Raw genomic sequence first — 22,110 nt, 5'->3', positions numbered from 1 at the left:
CACTGAACACAGTGCATCAGGATTGGTGGCAAAATGCCTTTACCAGCTGAACTATCTTGCTGGCTAGGGAAAAATGTGACAGTTAAAAAAGATAGCAACATTGACAAGTTGATAAAATTTTATATAAATACAAAGTATTTAGAATAAATAGGCTAAACAATGGCTTATACTGCCTGAAGCCTTTTTCAAACAGAACACTAATATTCTTGGCTTTAGGATGCCCGTAGATCACTAAACTTGGCAGAGTCTAGAAACAGACTGGAAGTGTGACATGGTCATAATTTCAACAAAAGATCCAGAGTACTTCAGTCTAGAAATGACAGTTGCTGCAGCTAGGAGCATGGGAGCAACTGGATACCCATATGAGAGGGAGAATGACCATTAACCTTCATTACAGTAATTAAAATAGATTATAGATATAAGTAGGAAATGATAGGGCTGGGAAAGTAGTTGAGTGAATTTTGAAGCACTTGCCATTCACGTATGAATGTCAGAGTTCAGATTCCTAACACTCACTAGTGCTAGCTAGCTAGACTAGATGAAACTGAGTTCCATGTTCAGAGAGAGACCCTCCCTGAGCAAATAAAATGAGCATCTGACATCCTCACATGCACACCATACAAATAGACACATTTGAAGGATATCTCGCTGGGCAGTGGTGGCAACGCCTTTAATCCCAGCCCTTGGGAGGCAGAGGCAGGCAGATTTCTGAGTTTGAGGCCAGTCTGGTCTACACAGTGAGTTCCAGGACAGCCAGGGCTACACAAAGAAACCCTGTCTCAAAAAAAAAAAAAAAAAAAGTGGGTCAGTGGTTAGCTGTTCTTCCAGAGAACCAAGTCTAATACCCAGCACACTCATGGCAGCTCACAACTGTGACTTCAGTGCCCTTTCCTGGCCACTGCAGGCACTAGGCATGCATGTGGCACACAGACACAAATGCAGCCAAAACATCCATGCACATAAAGTTAAAAAAATTACTGTGGGTTAGTTTTTTGAAACAGGCTTTCTCTATGTAGCCCTAGCTGTCCTGAAACTCATTCTGTAAACCAAGCTGCCCTTGAACCTACAGATCTGCCTGCCCCTGCTTCCCAAGTGCTGGGATTAAAGGTATATGCCACTACTGTCCAGCATCATGATTTCCTTATACAAATAAAACACATGCAAAGAGTCTAACTCGGGGGCTGGAGAGATGGCTCAGTGGGTAAGAGTACTGACTGCTCTTCCGAAGGTCCTGAGTTCAAATCCCAGCAACAACATGGTGGCCCACAACCACCCGTAATGAGATCTGAAGCCCTCTCCTGGTGCGTCTGAAATCAGCATCAGTGTACTTATGTAAAATAATAAATCTTTAGGCCGGAGCAAGCAGGGACTGAGTGATCAGAGTTGACTGGAGTGAGCCGGGGGGGGGGGGGGAACAGAGCAAGCAGAGGTCCTAAAAATTCAATTCCCAACAACCATATGAAGGCTCACAACCATCTGTACAGCTACAGTGTACTCACATTAAATAAGAGTCTAACTCATTAATGAGGAAGTAAGAGATGGAAGAAATTTGCTTATTTCTAAGCAGTATTAGAAAAATGAAGACAGGGCTGATTTCTTCTGTACTTCAGGTAGACAGCAACTGAATTTCTATGAGACAGGACAGAATTTACATTCCCATAGACAAGTCATTTTTTCTTTATTATTGATTACAACATGTAGCAGTATAGCTCAAAGACAATGGAAGACTAGCATTGGCTCACGAGAAGAACGGTAAGGATGTACTGTCTGTCAGTAGACAGTGCAGGGTTTCTCACAAATTTTTGTCCCCTCAAAATTCTCATGTAATTTTTTTTCTTCATATAGCACAGAGAAAAATCAAGAGGTTCTATGCCTCAGCTATGGTCACATTCATATATACATTTTATTTATTTATTTATTTATTTATTTATTTATTTATTTATTTATTTATTTTGGTTTTTCGAGACAGGGTTTCTCTGTGTAGCCCTGGATGTCCTGGAACTCACTCTGTAGACCAGGCTGGCCTCGAACTCAGAAATCCACCTGCCTCTGCCTCCCGAGTGCTGGGATTAAAGGCATGTGCCACCACGCCCAGCTTCATATATACATTTTAAAAACACACACATCCGTGTTACATGGTGCATGGGTAGGTGTCAGAGGACAACTTGTGGGAGTTGGTTGTCTCTTCTGGATACGTGGATTCCAGGCATGGAAATCAGGTGGTTGACAGCAAGTGCCTTTATCAGCTGAGCCATCTCACTGGCCCATGTGAATCTATACATTTATTAAAACTCACTGAGCCATACAGTTAAGATGGATACTTACTTTAAATTTTATCCATTTGCCTGCATGTGTATTTCTGTGTAGCACGTGCATGCCTAGTGCCCATCGAAGGCCAGAAGTGGGTATCAGATTCCCTAAGATTGGACTTCCAGATGGTTGTATTAGTTAATTTTCTGTTGCTGTGATCAAATACCATAGCTGACTTATAGAAGAGTTTATTTGGGGCTTGCAGTTTCAGAGGGGTAAGAGTCCATCACCATCCTGACAGAGCACATAGCAGAACACAGGCAGGCTTGGTGCTGCAGCAACCCCTGAGAGATCACATCCCAACGCACAAACGGGAAGCCGGGAACACTGGGAAAGCCTCGAGTCTTTTGAAACCTCAAAGCTAACTGAGGAACAACTATTAGAACATGTTTATGGGACTGGTGAGATGGCTCAGTGGGTAAGAGCACCCGACTGCTCTTCCAAAGGTGCAGAGTTCAAATCCCAGCAACCACATGGTGGCTCACAACCATCCTTAACAAGATCTGACTCCCTCTTCTGGAGTGTCTGAAGACAGCTACAGTGTACTCTATTATAATAAATAAATAAATAAATATTTTTTTTAAAAAAAAGTGTTTATGGAGACCAATTTCATTCAATCCTCTGTAGACCCTGGCATGGTGGCCAATGCTTTTAATCTTTGCACTAGAGGTGTAGAGTAGGGAGGGGGTGTGTGTCTGTGAGTTCTAGGACAGCCAGAGCTACATAGCGAGACCCTATCTCAAAAATTAAATGAATAAACAAACAAATAAAAATTAAAAAAAAATCAAACCACTACAACTGTGGGTACTGGTGAGGACAACCAGCATTCTTAGCCACTGACTCCCCACTCCAACCCCTAAAAAATTGATATATTTTATTACATTTAAACTGTGCCTTAATGAAATTGGTCAAAATTAGAAAAAATACAAGTTTCATGGCAGTGAAGGGTGGGAGTGATATGAGGTCAGAAGTGGGTCCAACAGAACCCTGTTTGGTTATTCAGAAAGTCCAGACTGGGGGCGTGGCTTGGAGGGGAGAGGGAGGGACTTGGAGTGGAGTAGCAGTTATTGACATGGAAACTGAATGAATGAACGAGTGAGTGAATGAATGAATGCCCGAACAAGTTCATTATCTTCAAAGTCATTTTAATCGGGTAGAAAGTGTCAAAAGTATGACTAAAATATTGGCGGTAGATGTGAAAATATAACAAACAACAACAAAAAAAAAGGCGGTGGGGGGAGGCCTGGAGAGATGGCTCAGCGGTTAAGAGGATAAGAGAGCTGGCTGCTCTTCCAGAGATCACGAGTTCAAGTCCCAGTAACCACACGGTGGCTCACAACCATCTGTAATGGGAACCGGTGTCCTCCTCTGTTGTGTGTCTTAAGACATCTACAGTGTACGCATACACATAAATAAACTTTTTTAAAAAAAATATAAAGCCTAACCTTTAGTCCAGTGAATTCAGCTTGATTTACAAGCCGCTCATAGGCTAAAATTCTGTTCTCTAACATTTCAGTGTTTATCACGTACCAGGCAGCCATCTTCTTATTTGGAACATGCGAAATTTCCAATATTCAACCCCTTTGACAGGACCCCACACGCAGGCTGTCACCCAATGCGTCACCATTCAATTCTGCTGCTGTGGAGAGCAGGGGTAATTTCAAAACAAGACCAAGTAAAAACAAAACAACAACAACAACAACAAAACCAAACCCAGCTCAGCTCTGAGAGTTCCACTCTACTTCGGGCGCCCCTGAGCAGTCGCAGACCACAGCTTGGTCTTACTAGCCACCCTCTCCACTGCCCCCTGGTTCGCTTCCAGGCTCCCTCCTGCGGCCATGCCAGGTGAGTATCATTCTCTCCTATTCTCATCCCACCACCTGGTCTAAGCCACAGCTCCGGAATTCTAGTTGCCCAGAGGTCGCCGTTCAGTGAGTGGCTTACTGTGAAGATCCAACCCGAAGGGCTGGCAGAAAGCGCTGGGTTGTCCTAAGGATCAGCGACACCAGCTGCAGGACAGATCCTCTGACCCCTGCACTCAGGCTTTTACCCCACCACACCACACCCGCTGTTCTGGGACTGTGGCTTGTGGTCTCCTGGTTCTGACAGTCCTAAAAGCTGAAAGGGGATCGGGAACTGGGACCGCAATGTGGCGGCGGGCTCCTCATCCCAGGCGACGCCGTGAACTTCCAAAGCCCCCTCGCCAACCTACCTGGCTGCACGCACACTTTTGCCTAAGTTCCAAAGTCTCCCACCGCTCGCCGCCGGTCAGTCGCGCGTCCCTGCCCGCGAGGCCCGGGCTAGTTCGGGTGGCTGTCGCCCTCGCTGTCGAGGAGCGCTCCGGTGACGCCGCAGCCTCCTCGCCCCTCAGCAGTGGCCGCGCGGGGCTCACATCGTGGGGCCGCAACTTCCCCGGGACAGGAATTCGCTTGGGGCCGCGACGGCGACAGCAGCGGGGACTGAGGGCGGGGTAGCCTCCAGATCAAAGGAGCCGCCCCGCGGAGCCCGGACAAGTCCCCTAGCGCCGAGGGGCCCCTTGGGGAGGGCGAGGCGGGGGTAAGAGAGACATCAGGGCCACTGACCTCGCTCGCAGACCCGTGCTCACCGGCGGCGCGCACCGGAGCGCGCGCTCCCGCCGCTCCTCGCGAGGTCCCCGCGCGACTGGACGGAGCCTGCGCCGCAGCCCGCGCTCCCGCCCCAGGAGGAGGCGAGGCGGGGCGCGAACGCGCTCCGGAGCCCCGCGGGTCCGGCAGAGCAGCCTGGAAGGGACACGATGCGGCCACCGCCCAGCCGAGCGCAGCTCCCGCGCGCCTTGATGCTGCTGGCCGCGCTGCTGGCCACTGGCCGAGGGCTCCCACTGAGGAAGCGAGATCCCGGGCCCCACGACCACTCGAGGATGGCGGAGGTGAGTGATGGGCGGGATGGAGGGACAGAGTAGGGTGGGCACCGGACGATGGCCAGGAGCACTGTGCCCGCAGGAGTTTACACTCCCCACGCGTGGCCGCGAGCCCTGGCGGCGTCGTAATGTACTGGATGCAGAGGGAAAAGTTGACTGTGGTGCCTGCTCTGCGGTGGCCCGACTTCTTGGGTCCTACCCAGCCCTTCCTCTCCCTAAGGGAACATCACCTGCAGCGGCACACTCCTGAGAAGCCACACGGGAGTGGGGAGAGGAGATTCCAGAGCTCTGTGAAGTGGTGACCTGGGGCTACCGACTTGGGCTAGGTGACTCTCCTGAAGCAACCCCTAAGTTCTAACCAACTAAGGATTTGAGTTTTCCATTGGGAGTCAAGGCAGGCTGAGGAAGTTAAGGGCGTTCTGCACCTTGCTGGGTGTGAGCTGTCAGCCAGCATTTCTTCAAAGAATGTGTGTCCTGAGATAGAAGAGCAAGGCGAAAGAGTACTGGCTGTGTTAGAAACACTGTTTCAGTCACCAATCTCTGCAGTCTAGCCTTATGCCCTCCTCTCACAGTTTTAGTGGCCATTCCCCATCCCCGTCCCCATTTCCGTGTAGGCTTGTTTGTATGCAAAAGCCAGACTGATGCCTCCTCCTCCTCCTCCTCCTCCTCCTCCTCCTCCTTTTCGAGACAGGGTTTCTCTTTATAGCCCTAGCTGTCCTGGAACTCATTCTGTAGACCAGACTGGCCTCGAACTCAAAAATCCACCTGCCTCTGCCTCCCAAGTGCTGGAATTAAAGGCATGCGTCACCACTGTCCAGTTGATGGGTTCTTCTTGCCCGGAGCTTTTCTGGAGGAAGACTCCTATTTCCAAGATGGGGAAACTGAGGGGCCAGGACCTGTAGGAAACAAGAGATGCTAAATGCAAGACTTGGGCAGGAATTTGGGCTATATTGTTAGAGCCCAGGCTCCCAGAGCCCTTCAGAGGATGGAAAGACTCCCTTAAGTTTACATCCTATGGCCCTTAAATATCACGAACCATTGTCACCTCTAAGACATTTTTTTTTTCTCCTCAAGTTCCCAGCTTTCCCCAATAGGAATGCATACTGTAAATTATAGGGCTGTAGTAGGGCTGCCTTCATTCGGGGGCCTGGAATTTGTAGTCCTGGGGGCAGCTGTCTCGTGCTTTGCAAGAAGCCTATCACTGTTCCTAGGCACTGCCATAGGGCCAGATGCTGCCAGATGTTTCCTGAGGGGCACACATCTACTTGGCCATTATTGAGAAACACCGATATGGACAAATACAGGGATTTCTGACCTGGATGTACTGTTGAACCCCTGGATTTCTAGCATTCAGGAGCTTGAAGCAAGACACCTCCTTTGAGGCCAGGATGTGCCATGTAAGGTCTGGGGCTAGTCTGAGCTACATAGCCACATTTGTCTCAAAGAAAGAACAAAACAAAACAAAACAATGAAATTACTAGAAACAACTACCATAGCAACAACAACAAAGCAAACACCCAAAAAAATCAGTCTCGCTGCTAACCTAAGGATAATGATAGTGGTCAAATTAAATTGGCTTGGTAGGGCATGGTGACACAGGCTTGTAATCTCAGCACTGGGGAGATTTAGGCATGAGGACAAGAAGCACGAGGTCACTGTCAATTACATACCAAGTTTGAGGCCAGCCTGGCCCGATGAGACCCTGTCTCAGAATAAGATAAAATTAATGAAAAATACACTGACTTCATTTCTGTTCACTTGGCATTAATATTTATTTTAGAACTCGTCACTGTGTGTTTGTAGTTTTTATTATTATTATTATTATTATTATTATTATTATTATTTTGGTTTTTCGAGACAGGGTTTTTAGTATGTTTTAGTATGAGAGAAAGAGTTACTTTACAGTCAGAATTATGTCCTTAGGCCCAGGATGGAACTCGGCTGAGAACCTGGCTGAACCCTAAAAAATTATCTAAACATAGCTGGACATGGGGGCACACACACCTTTAATCAAAGCGCTCAGGAGGCAGAGACAGGCTAGGGCTACATAGTGAAACCTTGCTTCCAAACAATAGCAAAAACCCTAAACACAAATTGGTACCTAAAATTAAAAAATAAACTTGATGCTCAGAGCCTATGGGGCTTCCCCAGGCCATTTTTGAGAAACCCGACTCCTGACAAACCAAGGCCCTTGAGGCAGATGTGATTGAACATTCCTGTTGAACATTCCAGCACTGAGACGCATCGGCAACTCTGTGAACCAAATGTGTCACCTTTGACTCCAGCAGGCCTGACACTGAGCCTCAGTTTACATCCACAGTAAAATGGGTTCAAGAGTCCATTTTTTGTGAACTGTAGTGCTGAGTAAGAAACCTTTGGGTTCAAAGTTATAATCATTTCCAAGGGCAGAGGCCAAATGTGTTGAGAGGTAGGCACAGTATGACACGGCTCTACCTCCTGTCCCATTGAGACGAAAATGTAACCCAGACACCCACCGAGCTTGGCCTCTCTTGGGTGTTATTTAATTCTCAGGTAGCAATGCAGAAATGGATAGTGGGGTTCAGTAACACACCAAGGATTCCAACTTTGTGCCCCTAGGTGCCTTATCCCGGCACCCATTGGCTATGCCTGGCAAGGTGTGAGAAGGTTAAGAGGGGACCAGAGGATGTGGTGGTGAGGCGGGAATAAAGCAAAAGAGAAATGAGGACTAGTCATTCTTCTGAGCTCAGAGTCCTTGGGAGTGTCCTCAGGACAAGGGCTCCAGGAGCTCACCCAGCTGCACTCTGAAGGACCGAATACAGAGGAAGGGTCTTGGGAGTCCTGACAAACCTGTGGCGACATACCTGGCAGGAGGTACAATGAGCAGCACACCCCTCATCCCTTGTCTGTAAAATTGCAGGAAAGTAAACCCACATGGCGTGGGAGAGGAGGGAGAGGAGGGGAGGGGGTGGGCAGCCTGGAGATGCAGGTGTTTTCCTAGAGGTGACCCTTCTGTGCCTGGAGCCTTTCCGTCTGACCGGTCAGGGAGGGAGCTACATGGGGCCATGTAATACCAAACCTAGGACTTGTGGTGGCTGCCACCTCCTGCAGCTGCCTACCTCCCTGGGCCTTCTAGACCCTCCAGACCCCACCTCCCCCTCAGTGGGGAACAAAGGAGATGTGGTTAAGGGTGAGAAGGGGCTGGCAGGTGAGGGGGCTGGAGGCCTGGATGTGGATCTCAGCAGGTTCCTCCCCCCTTCCCCATCAGGTATTCTTTCAAAGGTCAGAAGCAAGCCTGGGGATGGAGCTCAGTTGGCAACATTCTTGCTTAGAATACACAAAACCCTAGATTTCCTCCCCAGCACAGCATAAAGCCGGGTATGGTGCCAGGTGCTGGCAGTACTTGCCTTTAAGGCAGAGGCAGGTGGATCTCTGACTTTGAGGCCAGCCTGGTCTACAGATCAAATTCTCGGACAGCCAGGGTGACACAGAGAAACCCTGTTTTTTGTTTGTTTGTTTGTTTGTTTGTTTTAAGATTTATGCTGGGCAGTGGTGGTGCACGCCTTTAATCCCAGCACNTGGGAGGTAGAGGCAGGCAGATTTCTAAGTTCGAGGCCAGCCTGGTCTACAGAGTGAGTTCCAGGACAGCCAGGCTACACAGAGAAACCCTGTCTTGGAAAAAAAAAAAAAAAGATTTATTTATTTATTTTATGTAACACTGTAACTGTCTTTAAACACACCAGAAGAGGGCATTAGATCCCATCACAGATGGTTGTGAGTCACCATGTGGTTGCTGGGAATTGAACTCAGGACCTCTGGAAGAACAGTCAGTGAGTGTTCTTAACCTCTGAGCCATCTCTCCAGCCTGAGAAATCCTGACTTGAAAGGCCAAAAATTTAGCCAGGTGTGGTGGCACATGCCTTTAATCCCAGCACTCAGGAGGCAGAGGCAGGCGGATTTCTGAGTTCAAGGCCAGCATGGTCTACAGAGTGAGTTCCAGGACAGCCAGAGCTATACAGAGAAACCCTGTCTCAACCCTCCCCCCCCCCAAAAAAAGAAAGAAAGACTAAAAATTAAACAAACAAAAAATCAGACATAGTGATACATACTTGGTTTTTAAAATTGTTTTTAATTTATTTATTTTTGTTTATTTTACTTACTTTATGTGAGTGCTCTGCGTCATGTACATCTGCATGCCAGAAGAGGGCATCAGATCTCTTTATAGATAATCATGAACAACTATGTGAGTGATGGGAATTGAACTAAGACTTCTGGAAAAGCAGCCAGTGCTCTTAACCACTAAGCTAACTCTCCAGCCCGCAGTCATGCAGTCATATTTGTCATCCCATCTAAAAGTGGAGGCAGGAGGATCAAAGGTTCAAAGTCTTTTTTTTTTTTTTTTTTTACTGCATATTGAGTTTGAGGTCTGCCCAAACTACATGAGACCCTCTCTCCAAGTAATAATAATAATAATAAGTTATTATAATGATCAGAGGTATAAAAGGAGGATATGATAGTGTCCTAGTGTCTTGTTCATTCAGCATACAGCCCACCTGAGGTACCACCCCTGTCTGGAGTTAGCAGGGCACTAAAGTTCAGAGGGCAGACTCCTGCCTGACCTGACATCTCAGATGCCACTCTCCAGCCCCTTCTGTGATCATTGGCACAGGGTGATTGATATAGGACAGACACAAAAGGTAGTTGTGGGGATTCAGAGACTCAGTCCATGGTGTTGCCCAGGAGGCCTGGCTGCATAGCTGTGAGCCTTGGAATCTCAACAGCGGTGAGAGCAGAGCAGTCAACCCAAGTGGGCCCTGTGAGGCACACCATGAGGCTTGGCCTGTACTGGGAAAGCAGAGCTTTGCCAGCCGTGCTCATGTGACACTGAGGGAGGGGCTTTCAGGTCTCCACTGGGTGCCAGGGTGGGTGGTAGAACAGCCTGTGCTACTCAGGAGGGGAGCAGAGAGGGCAAACCTCGTCCCATGCCCCTACCCATGACATCGCAACTGGCCATAGCAACTCGGTGTACAGTCAGGTGCTGTGTGCATGGGCCTTAGCAGCTGGGCTTCAAGGAGTTGACAACAGAGACCTACACCTGCGTCCAGATTCTGGTATGGGACGAGCTCCTGATCCCTAAGGCACAGAGGAAGTACAAGGGTGGAAACAGGCCAGTGGTCAAGTTTGGCCCTGTGTTGGGGAAGAGGATCAGAATACAGAATACAGATGCCATCTGGAGATGGGTCAGTGCTGCCTGGCCAAGCCAAGGTGTGTGTGTGTGTGTGTGTGTGTGTGTGTGTGTGTGTGTGTGTGTGAGAGAGAGAGAGAGAGAGAGAGAGAGAGAGAGAGAGAGAACATGCAGCAAAAAGAAAAAGGTTTGACATTGTCTATCAAGAGAATGGAGCTATGTATTTTGAGCATCTGCTCTGAGATGCCATATGGGAACTTGGCAGATAAGCTGTGGGGAAGAGCAGGTGATTTGTTTGTTTATTGATTGTTTATTTGTTCTTGAGAGAGGATCTCACTCACTACGTCGTCCAGGCTAGCCCTGATAGCCTTGAGTCCTTGGTTCCTTTACCCCAGCTCCCAAGTGCTGGGATTACAGATGTGTGCCACCACACCTGCTGCATTGGTTGGTCTTGTGTGTCAACCTGACACAAGCTGGAGTTGTCACAGAGAAAGGAGTCTCCCTTGAGGAAATACCTCCATGAGATTCAGCTATAAGGCATTGTCTCAATTAGTGATCAAGGGTGGGAGGGCCCAGCCCATTGTGGGCGATGCCATCCCTGGGCTGGTAGTCTTGGGTTCTATAAGAAAGCAAGCTGAGCAAACTAGGGGAAGCAAGCCAGTAAGTAACATCCCTCCATGGCCTCTGCATCAGCTCCTGCTTCCTGACCTGCTTGAGTTCCAGTCCTGACTTCCTTTGGTGATTAACAGCAATGCGGAAGTATAAGCTGAATTTCCTCTCCAACTTTCTACTTGGTCATGATGTTTTGTGCAGGAATACAAACCTTGACTAAGACACCTGGCTATAGACAGATATTCTTTTTTTTTTTAAAGAATTATTTATTTTATGTATATAAGTACACTGTAGCTGTCTTCAGACACACACCAGAAGAGGGAATTGGATCCCATTACAGATGGTTATAAGCTACCCTGTGGTTTCTGGGAATTGAACTCAGGACCTCTGGAAGCAGTCAGTGCTCTTAACCGCTGAGCCGTCTCTCCAGTCCCTGACAGATATTCTTTTAAAAACAATGTTTTAAATTCTCTTGTATGGGTATGTGCACATGGTTTTAGGTGCTCTTAAAGGCCAGACGAGGTCATAGGATCCTTTGGAGCTGGAGTGACAGGTGATTATGAGCTGCCTTATGTGAGTGCTGGGAGCCAGACTTGGTCCCCCTTTCAACTCCCTGAACAGTTAGTTATTCTTAAGCAAGTCAGAGCCTCAGAGGATGAGAGTATATCTGCTGTGAGGGTCTGCATCAGTGGGAGTGCGCACTCAGACTCGGCTAAGATGTAAAGGTGTTGGCGGCACATTCCTTTAATTCCAGCACTGCGGAGGCAGCGGCAAACAGATCTCTTGAGTTCCAGGCCAGTCTGATCTACAGAGCAAGATCCAGGACAGCCAGGGCTACACAGAGAAACCCTATCTCAAAAAAAAAAAAACAAACCACAAAACAATGGGGGCTGGAGAGATGGCTCAGTGGTTAAGAGCACCGACTGCTCTTCTGAAGGTCCTGAGTTCAAATCCCAGCAACCACATGGTAGCTCACAACCATCCGTAATGAGATCTGATGCCCTCTTCTGGTGCATCTGAAGACAGTTACAGCGTATTTAGATATAATAATAAATAAATCTTTCTTAAAAAAAAAAAAAAGGTAATTCCGTTAAAAAAAAAAACAACAAACAAACAAACCAAGAGATATAAAGTACCCTACAGAAGAGTGCCCAGCCAGAGGGCGCACATAGCCTGTTTTCCCTCCTCACTGCGGCCATTGTCACCATCTCTGGGGTATCAGTACAAGATCAACAACCCTCTCCGCTGCTCACCACTGTTCTTCTAATTCCCAAAGTGCAGACTCAATAGCTGTCCTAGATCAATAGCTGAACCCAGATCAGGTCATGGGGCTCCAGCCATATGCAACTGGCAGAGAAGTTGGTGAACATGGAAGCCCCTTGTGAAGAAGGGTTGGCACATATGGGTCATTACCATGTCCATGCATGCCTGTGTGTGCTCGCACACGCATGTGCAGTCAAACATGAGTCCTGATGTGGTTATCGCAACCTTCCAGTAGCCTCTTGCTCTCCATGAACATTAACAGAATGGAGGTTGAGTTCACCTCTCAAGGTTGCTGGTTCATTTATTCACTTGGCAGTGACTTACTGAGTTCCTACATGTCATCAGTCACTGTGAGGAGCTGGGGACATGGGAACAAAGAAGGTGACTGTCTGCCTCTGACTGACAGGCCGCAAGTAGAGCTCACCCAGGCATGGGAGCTCAGGTGCACCAGGGTTGCAGGTCAGGACTCCTGGGCCCTCTGCTCATGCATGCACTTCCAGACCTTACATTCAGGTGTCAGTCAATGTCTAGGAGTCTGAGGGCTTTTCTGTCTTTCTTCTTTTTTTCATTATTATTACCATTATTATTTTAGGTGTGTGAGTATTTTATCTGCTTGATGTCTGGACACCATTTGTGTACCTGATGCCCTCAGAGACCAGAAGAGGGCACCAAATCTCCTGGAACTGGAGTAAGGGACAGGGTGCTGGGAATTGAATGTGGGTCCTCTGGAGGAGCTGCCTGTGTTTTTAAAACTGAGCCAACCCTTCAGCCTTGATCTGGGATCTTCTCACTAGTGGAGAGTCTATCCGCAGCTGTTCATAGCTAGCCTGAAATTCACCAATGCCTGGTAGAATTGGTGGATAGGCACCCCACTTCTTTCCCCTATGGGGGGAAGCAAGCACCACCCCAGGTACCAAAGTTGCCAGCTAGGACAGAGAGCTCCTGATGCCCACTGTGGTCCCAGCTCAGTGACATTGTTAGCATCCTCCCTTCCTCAGTCCTTCTCTTCCAGTCCCTGCTGTGTCTCCCAGGGTCACCTTCCAAATGTACCACCTGTATTTAGCTCTTTTTAGGGCTCCAAGGACCCCCCTCCCCATAGGACTTCTCTGTTCCTCTAGAACCCCAACAGCTCCCCAGAGGCTGCTCTCCAGTCCAAGTGGCTCCTAGAGTGTGTGGTGGAAGGGCAGCTTGGGCAGCGAGGACCCAAGGTCAGGGCTTTCCCTGGCTTTAGTTGTCCTTGGGGACTGGGAGAGAAGATGGTGAGGAGGGATGAGAAGCAACATTCTGCGTGCCTTCGGGATAGCAGGGTCTGGGCTAGGCTCTCTGCCATTATTGTTCCCATGTTGGAGATAAGGGTCAAAGGTCTGAGTTCACATCAGGTAGTTACTACTCTGCATAGCAGCATTTCTGGCCACTGGGTGCCACCCCCTCCCCCAACAGTCACCCATACCTCCAAACTTAGCAAGCCTTTCCCGGATGAAAATCACAGCTTCACCACTGTAACCCACCACTTGTGACAAGGGCCTCCAGACCAGCCACCAAAGCCACCCAAGACCACCTGTATTTGTCTGAGGCTGCAGCAGAGTGGGGTTTCTGGGCAGAGAGTCAGGACAGTCAGGTTATGGAGGCGTGCTACAAGGAAGGCAGTATGCTCGGGTCTCCAGATGAGTCAGTAGAGGGGTGTCCCTGCTCTGCACCATCCACCTGTAACACGTTGCTTTGACCCGGCAAGAAGCTGACCCCAAGGCTAAGAGGGCAGATGTGTGACCTGGGCTCAAGCATCTGGTGTTGGAGCCTTGGAGGCCACGGAAAGGTATATGCAAGTGGAAGAGACAGAGTTTGAATCTCTGTTTGCAGCTTTGCAAGAGAAGAGGGAATGAGAGAGAGAGAGAAAAAAACATCTAGACTGATTGAGCAGCCAAACTGAGAACGGTACAGACTCAGTATTGCTAACCTGTAGTCATGGAGAAGGAAGGGGAAGAGTATAAACCCTGGTCCCAGAGTGCCCGGTTCAAAGCCTGGCTCCGCCACTCAGCGTCTGTGTGACCTCAGGAAGGGCATTTGTTTCTCTGTACCTTCCTTGCTATTGTCTATAACGGTGCAATGGGAACTAGTACCTGCCTGCAGACCAGGTTGGAAGACGTATGCACAATGGGGTGTTTAGAATAAGAAACTGGGGATATGACTCGAGTAATGGAGTGTTCAGCTAGCATACAAGGAAGCCCTGGGATGGAAACCTGACACCGCATAAAAACAGGTATGGTTGCACACATTTGTTAGGTAGAAGCAGGAAGGTCAGGTGTTCAAGTCCAGCCTCAGCTACACAAAACCCTGTCTCATAGACAAACAAGTATATGTGAATAATGCCTAGCAGGTTGGCGTTTTAGGTCAGTTGGTAATAGGGCTGGGTCAGGGCCCACACCTTTAACCCCAGCACTCAGGCAGAGGCAGGCAAAACATTCATACACATAAAATTAAATTTTAATTTTCTCTTTTTTTCCTTTTTGTAATTTTGAGACAGAGTATCTCTGTGTAGCCTTGGCTGTCCTGGCACTCATGCTGTAGACCAGGCTGGCCTCAAACTCAGAAATCCGCCAGCCTCTGCCTCCCGAGTGCTGGGATTAAAGGCATGCGCCACCACGCCCGGCAAGAACATTTTTAAAGGTGGATAGTATCTGAAGAATGACAGCCAAAGCTATACTCCAACCTTCACAGGCATGCGCACATGTGCATCTGCACATGTGAACACACACACACACACACACACACACACACACACACACAAATAGTGCCTGCTACACAGTACATGTTATGGACATGTCTAGTAAGAAAATCATAACTTTCCGTTTATGCAAGACTTCTCATTCTTGTTTGGCAGGCGCTCACTTCATTGAAGGCCTAGGTAGAAAGCAGAACTGGCCTTTGGGGCCATTCTTACCTGACTCTTCAGAAGACGTTGCCCCATGCTGCACCAGAGACCAGGTGGAAAGAGGCAAGCCTGGGGCCTGGGGAGGACCCACCAAGGTGTCCCTGGAAAGAGCTCTCCTGCCTTGCCATGGGTCCCCAGGGAACAGAAATAGGTAGTGGGCATAGACTGCCAATGCTGACTGATTATCTGAGGTGAACGCTGAGGCGCTCTAGGAATAGCCAAGGGCTTCTTCCCCTCACCATCTCAGCTGACAAAAGACAGTTCTGGCCTGGGCACTTTAAATGAGGATGGCCCCCATAGGCCACATATTTGAATTCTTAGTCATCACGGAGTGACACTATTTGAGAAGGATTAGTGGGTGTGGCCTTGTTGGAGGAAGTGTGTCACTGGAGGTGGGCTTTGAGGTTTCAAAAAGTCTAAGCCAGGCCCAGCTTCTCTTTCTCTCAGCCTGTGGATTAGGATGTAAAATCTCGGCTATTCTCCAGCATCAGGCCTGCCTTCCTGCCTGCTGCCATGCTCCCTGCCATGATGACAATGGACTAAGCCTCTGATACTGTAAGCCAGCACCCCTCCCCCACCTGAAATTAAATGTTTTTCTTTTATAAGAGTTGCCTTGGTCATGGTGTCTCTTCATAGCAATGGAACAGTAACTAAGGCAGACACCGTGTAGAGGAACAGACTAGCTAGCAGACAGTCACATGAGCAGAGTAGAAGAAATGAGGTATAAGGTCATCAGGCCAGAGGAGATGTCAAGGAGTTTGCCATTGAGTAGATTCTGAGGACAGAGCCACGCATCCGGGTTATGCGGAGAGGACAGGAGCAGGCCTGCTGCCCGTACACTGGTATGACCAGGCTCTTCCCTGGGAACCTTTCTGCTTGGTGTGTGTGTGTGTGTGTGTGTGTGTGTGTGTGTGTGTGTGTNGTGTGTGTGTGTGTGTGTGTGTGTGTGTGTGTGTGTGTGTAGTGGTGGTGGTGGTGGGAGGTATATAGAGTAAGGAGGCAAGGATCTGAGGCAGGGGACTAAAAACAGCACTTTGGAGCTACTGGTGTGGGTTGCAGTTTCCTCTTCCTAGGTCTCTTCATTTGTACAATGAGTAGGCTGGGCTGTGTAGTGCATCCTGGCCTCTGCTGTCGAAAGCTTTGTGGGCTGGCAAGATGCTCAGTAGGTAAGGGCATGGCTGTCACTAGAGCCCTATGTGGCATACACACACACACACACACACACACACACACACACACACACACACACGGACACAGGGGGGTGGGGTGGGAAAGTTTGAATAAAAGACCACTTAGTGAACACAGTCCATTTTTTTTCTGCTTAGATGTACCCCACCTACCCACTAGGGCCATCAACGCTTTCTAAACATGTACTGCAGATGCTCACAGTCACAGCCAGGCCCAGGCTTCCTGCCTCCAGAAGCTGACCTTGGTCATTCCGCTTTCCTTCTCTCCCTAGGCCTCCCCCGCCCCAGATCTCAGCTCCTCCAAAGACAAGGACACAACACCAGGATTTCCTGGAGACCATCTGCAGACAGAACCATGTCGTCAATCCAGGTGCCAGACCCTCCCTGAGCCAGCAGCTCTGACTCTGGGTCCAGCCACCTCTCCCAGGACCCTGGAACACACACCTCTGCTGCTGGAGCTGCAGAAGCTGCCAGGGTTGGCCAACACAGACTTGAGCGCACCAAACCCCAATATCCAGGTGAGATGGTAGAGTGGTGGTTTGCCTAGGGGACCTCGAGTAGGCGCTAGGCTGGCATCTGAGCCTCACCCTTACTCTGCTGCTGGCTGTGTGAAGACAGTGGAGCTAATGCATTGTGGGAAGAGTATCTACCCCTCTACTTGCCAGAAAGTAACTCTTGGCTCTGGAGCCTTGACCCTGGATGTAGCAAGGGACAAAGCCAGCAGGACTATCTTGAGGACCTAGTACATGGACTCCCTGTTCCTGATTCTGCCGCATGTCCTGGAATGTGGCAGAGACCTGCTAGAATGTCCTACAGGTGTGACCTCCTCCCATTTGACCCAAAAACCTTACTGCATGCAGGAAAGGGATTCAGTTTAAAATAGGGAGGACTGGAGCATGGGAAAGCCCACAAAAGGGTGTTCCAGGAAAGCCAGCCAGAAGTCCTGTACTGCCTATCCTGAATCTTCAAGGATAGCAGATTCGCCTGTTCATATACTTTCATCCAGAAGAAAGACTGCGAAAGTCCAGAACCTTTTACAATTGTTTTAAAACCTATCTGTCTCCTTGTGTTTTTCTTTTTAAAGTGCACATACTCCGGGCATTGGTGGCGCACGCCTTTAATCCCAGCACTTGGGAGGCAGAGGCAGGCAGATCTCTGAGTTCGAGACCAGCCTGGTCTACAGAGGGAGTTCCAGGACAGCCAGGGCTACACAGAGAAGAGAAACCCTGTCTCAAAAAAAAAAAAAAAAAGTGCACATAGATACAAAAGTTGCAAGTGTCCCCACTAGTGACGGATGCCAGTCATATAGGTGATGCTTAACTTCCTTCTTTGGGTGTTGTCGTTGTTGTTGTTGTTGTTGTTTCAGGACTCTGTATAGTCCTCGCTGTCCTGGAACTCACTCTGTAGACCAGGCTGGCCTTGAACTCCCAGAGCTCTTGCCTAACCTCTGCACCTCATGTGTTGGGATTGAAAGTATCACCGCCACATCCAGCTCACTTTCTTCTTTGTATTTTGCTGTTCTTCCCCTCCCCTGAATTTTGTCCTGTGACCTCTTCTTATTTGAAAGTGCCTGAGAATAATTCATATCCACGGCAGTGGTTTCATATACGTGGTTAGTGCGGTTGGAATGCTCCTGAGGGCCATCTGGGCACCTGACACACGACCTTACCCCTCATCCCCACCACCCCTGCCCTGCTCTGGGCTGTTTCTGGCCCCTGAGGCCAGGCAGCCCATGGATGGTAGAGGCAGAATTCTAAACAGCTTCTCCTAAACCATTGGGTCTGGCACCTGCTGGATTTGCCTCAATGCATCTACATTCAGGTGATCCTGACATGCAGAAAGTCCTACCCAGTGTCCCTTGCTTACTGAGAGGCCATGGTAAGGCAGGCAAGGTTGCAGACTCGGTGGCAAGGGTGGGACTTGACTTCTGGTTCAAACCTGTCTTTTCCTGTCTGGAGTCCTCTGCTGAGTGCCCTCTCTGGCACATGTCGGTCGTTCCCACAGGTGTCCATCGAGGTGGTGCAGGACCCTCAGGCTGAGGTAGAGATGGACCTGCCTTCTGAGCCCAGCAATCTCTGGCCCCTGCATGCCACTAGCTGGTTGCCCACCAGGGAACTCTTTTGGCCCCTCTTCTGGGGCTACCAGGAAGGTGAAGAAGGAGCCACCAGCCTCAAAGCCAGGGCTCCAGGGGAAGCAGAGGAGGAAGAAGGAAAGGACTATGCTGTGGAGTACGGCGAGGGTGAGGACCAAAAGGGAACCGAGGAAGACGAGGATGAGGAGCCTTGGTCTAGTGGGGCCATAGACAACTGGGACTATGGCTGGTTGGGTCCTCAGGAGCAGGACTTGCAGGACCCAGACAGCTATGGTGAGTAGTCTGGCTTGGCATCCCCAGAGTGGGAATGAGTTGGGTGGGGGAGTGGAGGAGGAGTCCCTCCCAGGAGGCCAGCAGCCTGGCCTGTGCAGACTCGTTGAAAGCTCAAAAGTGACTTTCAGCATTAAGGGTTTCTTTTTCTGCAATATCTGACTTGCGCAATAGCCCTGAGCTCCTCTAAGCAAAAGCTATTCAACAGTATAGATATTCCTATTTATTGGTTCCTACTAAATACCCTACATTTTGTCACTTGAGTACTCACCCACCCTTGCAGCCGAGTGTTCCCAGGCAAGTCACTTAACCTCTTTGTATCTCAGTTCTGTTCTTTCTAAAACAGGTAATCATGTTTCTAAATGGCATAGGGTTGATTGTAACAGGAAATAGACAGTTGGGCCGGGTAGTACACCAACCACAGCCTCAGGATTCAAGAGGCCGAGGCAGGAGACTGAGAGAGGTCAGGCTGGGTTGTGTAGTGAGTTCCAACCCTGCCTGAACTACCTTGAGACCCTGCCTCAAAACAACAACAACAACAACAAAAAAAAACCCAAACCAGTTGGGCTGTTGAGATGGCGGAAGGGATGAATACCCATCCCTTGTAAAGCAAGTTAGAGGACCAGAGTTCAAATCTCAGGGGGAAATAAAGAGCCAGCCTGAGGTGCGGCAGCAGCACACCTCAGGTCCCAGCATGTTGGAGGCAGAGGCAGGCAATTCCCCCAGAGCAAGCGATCTGGCCATACCAGCCGAAAAGGGCAAGCTCCGGGTTTAGCAAAGGGCCCTGTGTCCATATGTAAAGTAGAAAGTTATTTCAAAACAGATCCCATGTCAACCTCGGGCCTACCTACCCACACATGCACACATGTGTACCTCCACCTACATGAGCACACTAGCACTCGTGCCACATGCACAAACATACGCCAAGAGTATGTGCATGAAGCCAAGAGTATGTGCATGTGATAAAGTACTTCCTGGCTCTTCTGTTATGCCTCCTGATGCCCACGGCCTGCTGGCTGGGATGCCCACGTGTACTCCTCAAGTTCTACCTCCCTTAGCCTCTGGGTTCAGTCTCACTCACTCTCCAGGAAGCCCTGAGGCACCCAGGATTAAGACTAAATCACACCAGCTCTTCCCAATTTCCTAACCGGATGTAAATAGACCTTTCAGCTTTTCTCCCTTCATTTTCCTCCTGCTGGCCTGAGGCCTGTCTTGAGGAAGTTAGAAGTGAACAGATGTGCAGACCTGTAGGTGACCTCAGAGCCTCAGAGCACAGGCCTGGGCCTGGGGGTTTGAGCTTCCTCAGATCAGGAGAGGAAATCAGGAGAATCAATCTTTTTCTTTCTTCCTTTCTTCCTTTCTCTCTCTGTCCCTTCCTTCCTTCCTTCCTTCCTTCCTTCCTTCCTTCCTTCCTTTCTCTCTCTTTTTCTTTTTCTTCATTTCCTTCTTTCTTTCATTCTTTCTTTCCTTTTAAGATTTATTTATTTATTTATTTATTTATTTTATGAGTACACAGTAGCTGTCTTCAGACACACCAGAAGAGGGCATCAGATCCCATTACAGAGGATGTGGTTGTGAGCCACCATGTGGTTGCTGGGAATTGAACTCAGGCCCTCTGGAAGAGCAATCAGCCCCCTTAACCACTGAGCCATCTCTCCAGCCCGACCTTGGATTTCTCATCCTTCTTTCCTCCATTCCCCACCGCTAGGACTGCAGGCATTTATCACTGTACCCAGTGCCGGGGTAGAACTCAGGGCTGTATGCGTGCTAGACAAGCACACTATTGAATCCTCTTCCTTGGTTCTGATGGACATGAAAACACCAGCTCAGAAATGTTAGTGGACTTCTAAGGTCACACTGATACAGAGAGCCCTTGGGCTTCTAGACCCAGGTTTGTTCTGTGTCCATAGGACTTCTTGACCCTGTGCACATTTGTACAGGCTGTTCACTGCACAAGGACATCTAACTGAGGGGACAGGTGGGGCTGGAATCCAATCGCGATCCATACATTGGCCAGGGATAAAGGGGTGCCTCTTGCCAATTTACAACAGTGTGCCCTGCGGGCTGAGTACACTCATTTTAGCCCCTTCTTCAACCCAGACTATGAACCCCAGGAGGAGTGGAGCACCTGGTCTCCCTGCAGTGGGAGCTGCGGCAGCGGCCACCAGCAGAGAATGCGGCCCTGCGGCTATGCCTGCACTGCCACAGAGTCCCGAGTCTGCGACCTTCCCCCCTGTCCTGGTGAGACGAGCTCTGGCCCCTGCACGGGAGTGGCTGATGGGGCTCTCACTGTGACCTTGCCTCCCTGGGAATATGAAGATGGGATACCTGCAGGAAGGATGGGCTCTGGAGAGGGGTACGGGAAGCTCACAAATATGGTGGTCCTGTCCCAGGCCTGTCTCAGCTGCTGTGGGCACCGAGAGCCTAGTGAGGGCTGGGCTTCCCTATCGGGAGCACAGAGTGCCCTGGGGCACCACCAGCCTGGCCTCCTCTCTTCCCAAAGGCACCGCAGAGGAGAACACGTTGGGCTTTCCCAGTGAGGGGTGGCAGCCCCTTGCCCACAATGCAACGGATATGCTTGATCCAGGTTAGTTGGGGGTTAGACCTTGCTGTTGGGTCTTGGGCACCCTCTCTCTTGGGAGGATGGGGCATCACTGTATAGCAGGAGTCACTGAACACATCTTCCTGTGGGTGGGATTGTTGCCAAGTATCTGTGCCCATCTTCAGGTTCATATGAGGTAGAGGGTCTTGAGGGGAACCCCAGAGGAGAAGCTAAGAGTAATGGAAAAAGGGGGCTTCTACTTCTTCTCCCTGGTGGGCTCCATCTGGGGAGGTACCCATCAGAATGAGCCAGGGTTCCATATATCCTGGGCTGCTTCTTGCAGACAGCAGGACATAGGCCTTGCTTTGCCAGCACACTTGCTGTTGGTGTTCTTGGGCCTTATCTGCACCCCCTAAGGCATGGCTCATGAGTCTAAGTTCCACAAAATGAAATGGAAGCTTCCTGAACCTGTGCCGTGTACCAGGGAGAGAGGAGGAGGCAGCAGAAATAAGGAGCTACAGGAAGCCCAGAACAGCTGAGCCCTAAGAAAGGCAGTTAAGAAAAAATCAGAGAGGAGGGGGTTGGGGGGAGGCCCATGCCTTTAATCCCAACACTTGGGAGGCAGAGGCAAGTGTATCACTGAGTTTGAGGCCAGCCTGGTCTACAGAGCCAGTGTAGACAGACAGACAAGGTTATACAGAGAAACCCAGTCTTGAAAAACCTAAAGAAGATGAAGAGGAGGAGGAAGAGATGAAGAAGAGGAAGAAGAAGAAGAAGAAGAAGAAGAAGAAGAAGAAGAAGAAGAAGAAGAAGAAGAAGAAGAAGAAGAAGAAGAAGAAGAAGAA

General features: G+C 49.4%; 1 protein-coding gene and 1 long non-coding RNA gene across 2 annotated transcripts in view; one reads left to right on the top strand and one right to left on the bottom strand.

The window, feature by feature from the left end:
• Window positions 1-3,663: 3,663 nt before the first annotated feature.
• Window positions 3,664-4,648, bottom strand: LOC115064392. Its single transcript, XR_003844206.1, has 3 exons — window positions 4,523-4,648; window positions 3,841-3,949; window positions 3,664-3,699 (listed from the first exon to the last, which is right to left on the bottom strand). It is a non-coding gene; the product is annotated as an uncharacterized LOC115064392 (long non-coding RNA).
• A 437-nt stretch (window positions 4,649-5,085) lies between these two features.
• Ism2 (isthmin 2) overlaps window positions 5,086-22,110 on the top strand; it is a 19,361-nt gene continuing 2,336 nt past the window's right edge. The window contains exons 1-5 of the mRNA XM_029541053.1: window positions 5,086-5,215; window positions 16,634-16,879; window positions 18,366-18,726; window positions 20,824-20,964; window positions 21,227-21,310. Of these exons, the coding sequence (XP_029396913.1) occupies window positions 5,126-5,215; window positions 16,634-16,879; window positions 18,366-18,726; window positions 20,824-20,964; window positions 21,227-21,310 (922 nt within the window). The 5' untranslated portion in view covers window positions 5,086-5,125. The remainder of the gene's footprint in view (window positions 5,216-16,633; window positions 16,880-18,365; window positions 18,727-20,823; window positions 20,965-21,226; window positions 21,311-22,110) is intronic.

This window comes from Mus pahari, chromosome 7, assembly GCF_900095145.1.
Source record: "Mus pahari chromosome 7, PAHARI_EIJ_v1.1, whole genome shotgun sequence".
Taxonomy (NCBI): Eukaryota; Metazoa; Chordata; class Mammalia; order Rodentia; family Muridae; genus Mus; species Mus pahari.
The sequence above is the reverse complement of the archived record's forward strand: the minus strand, read 5'-3'. Positions and strand labels throughout refer to the sequence as shown.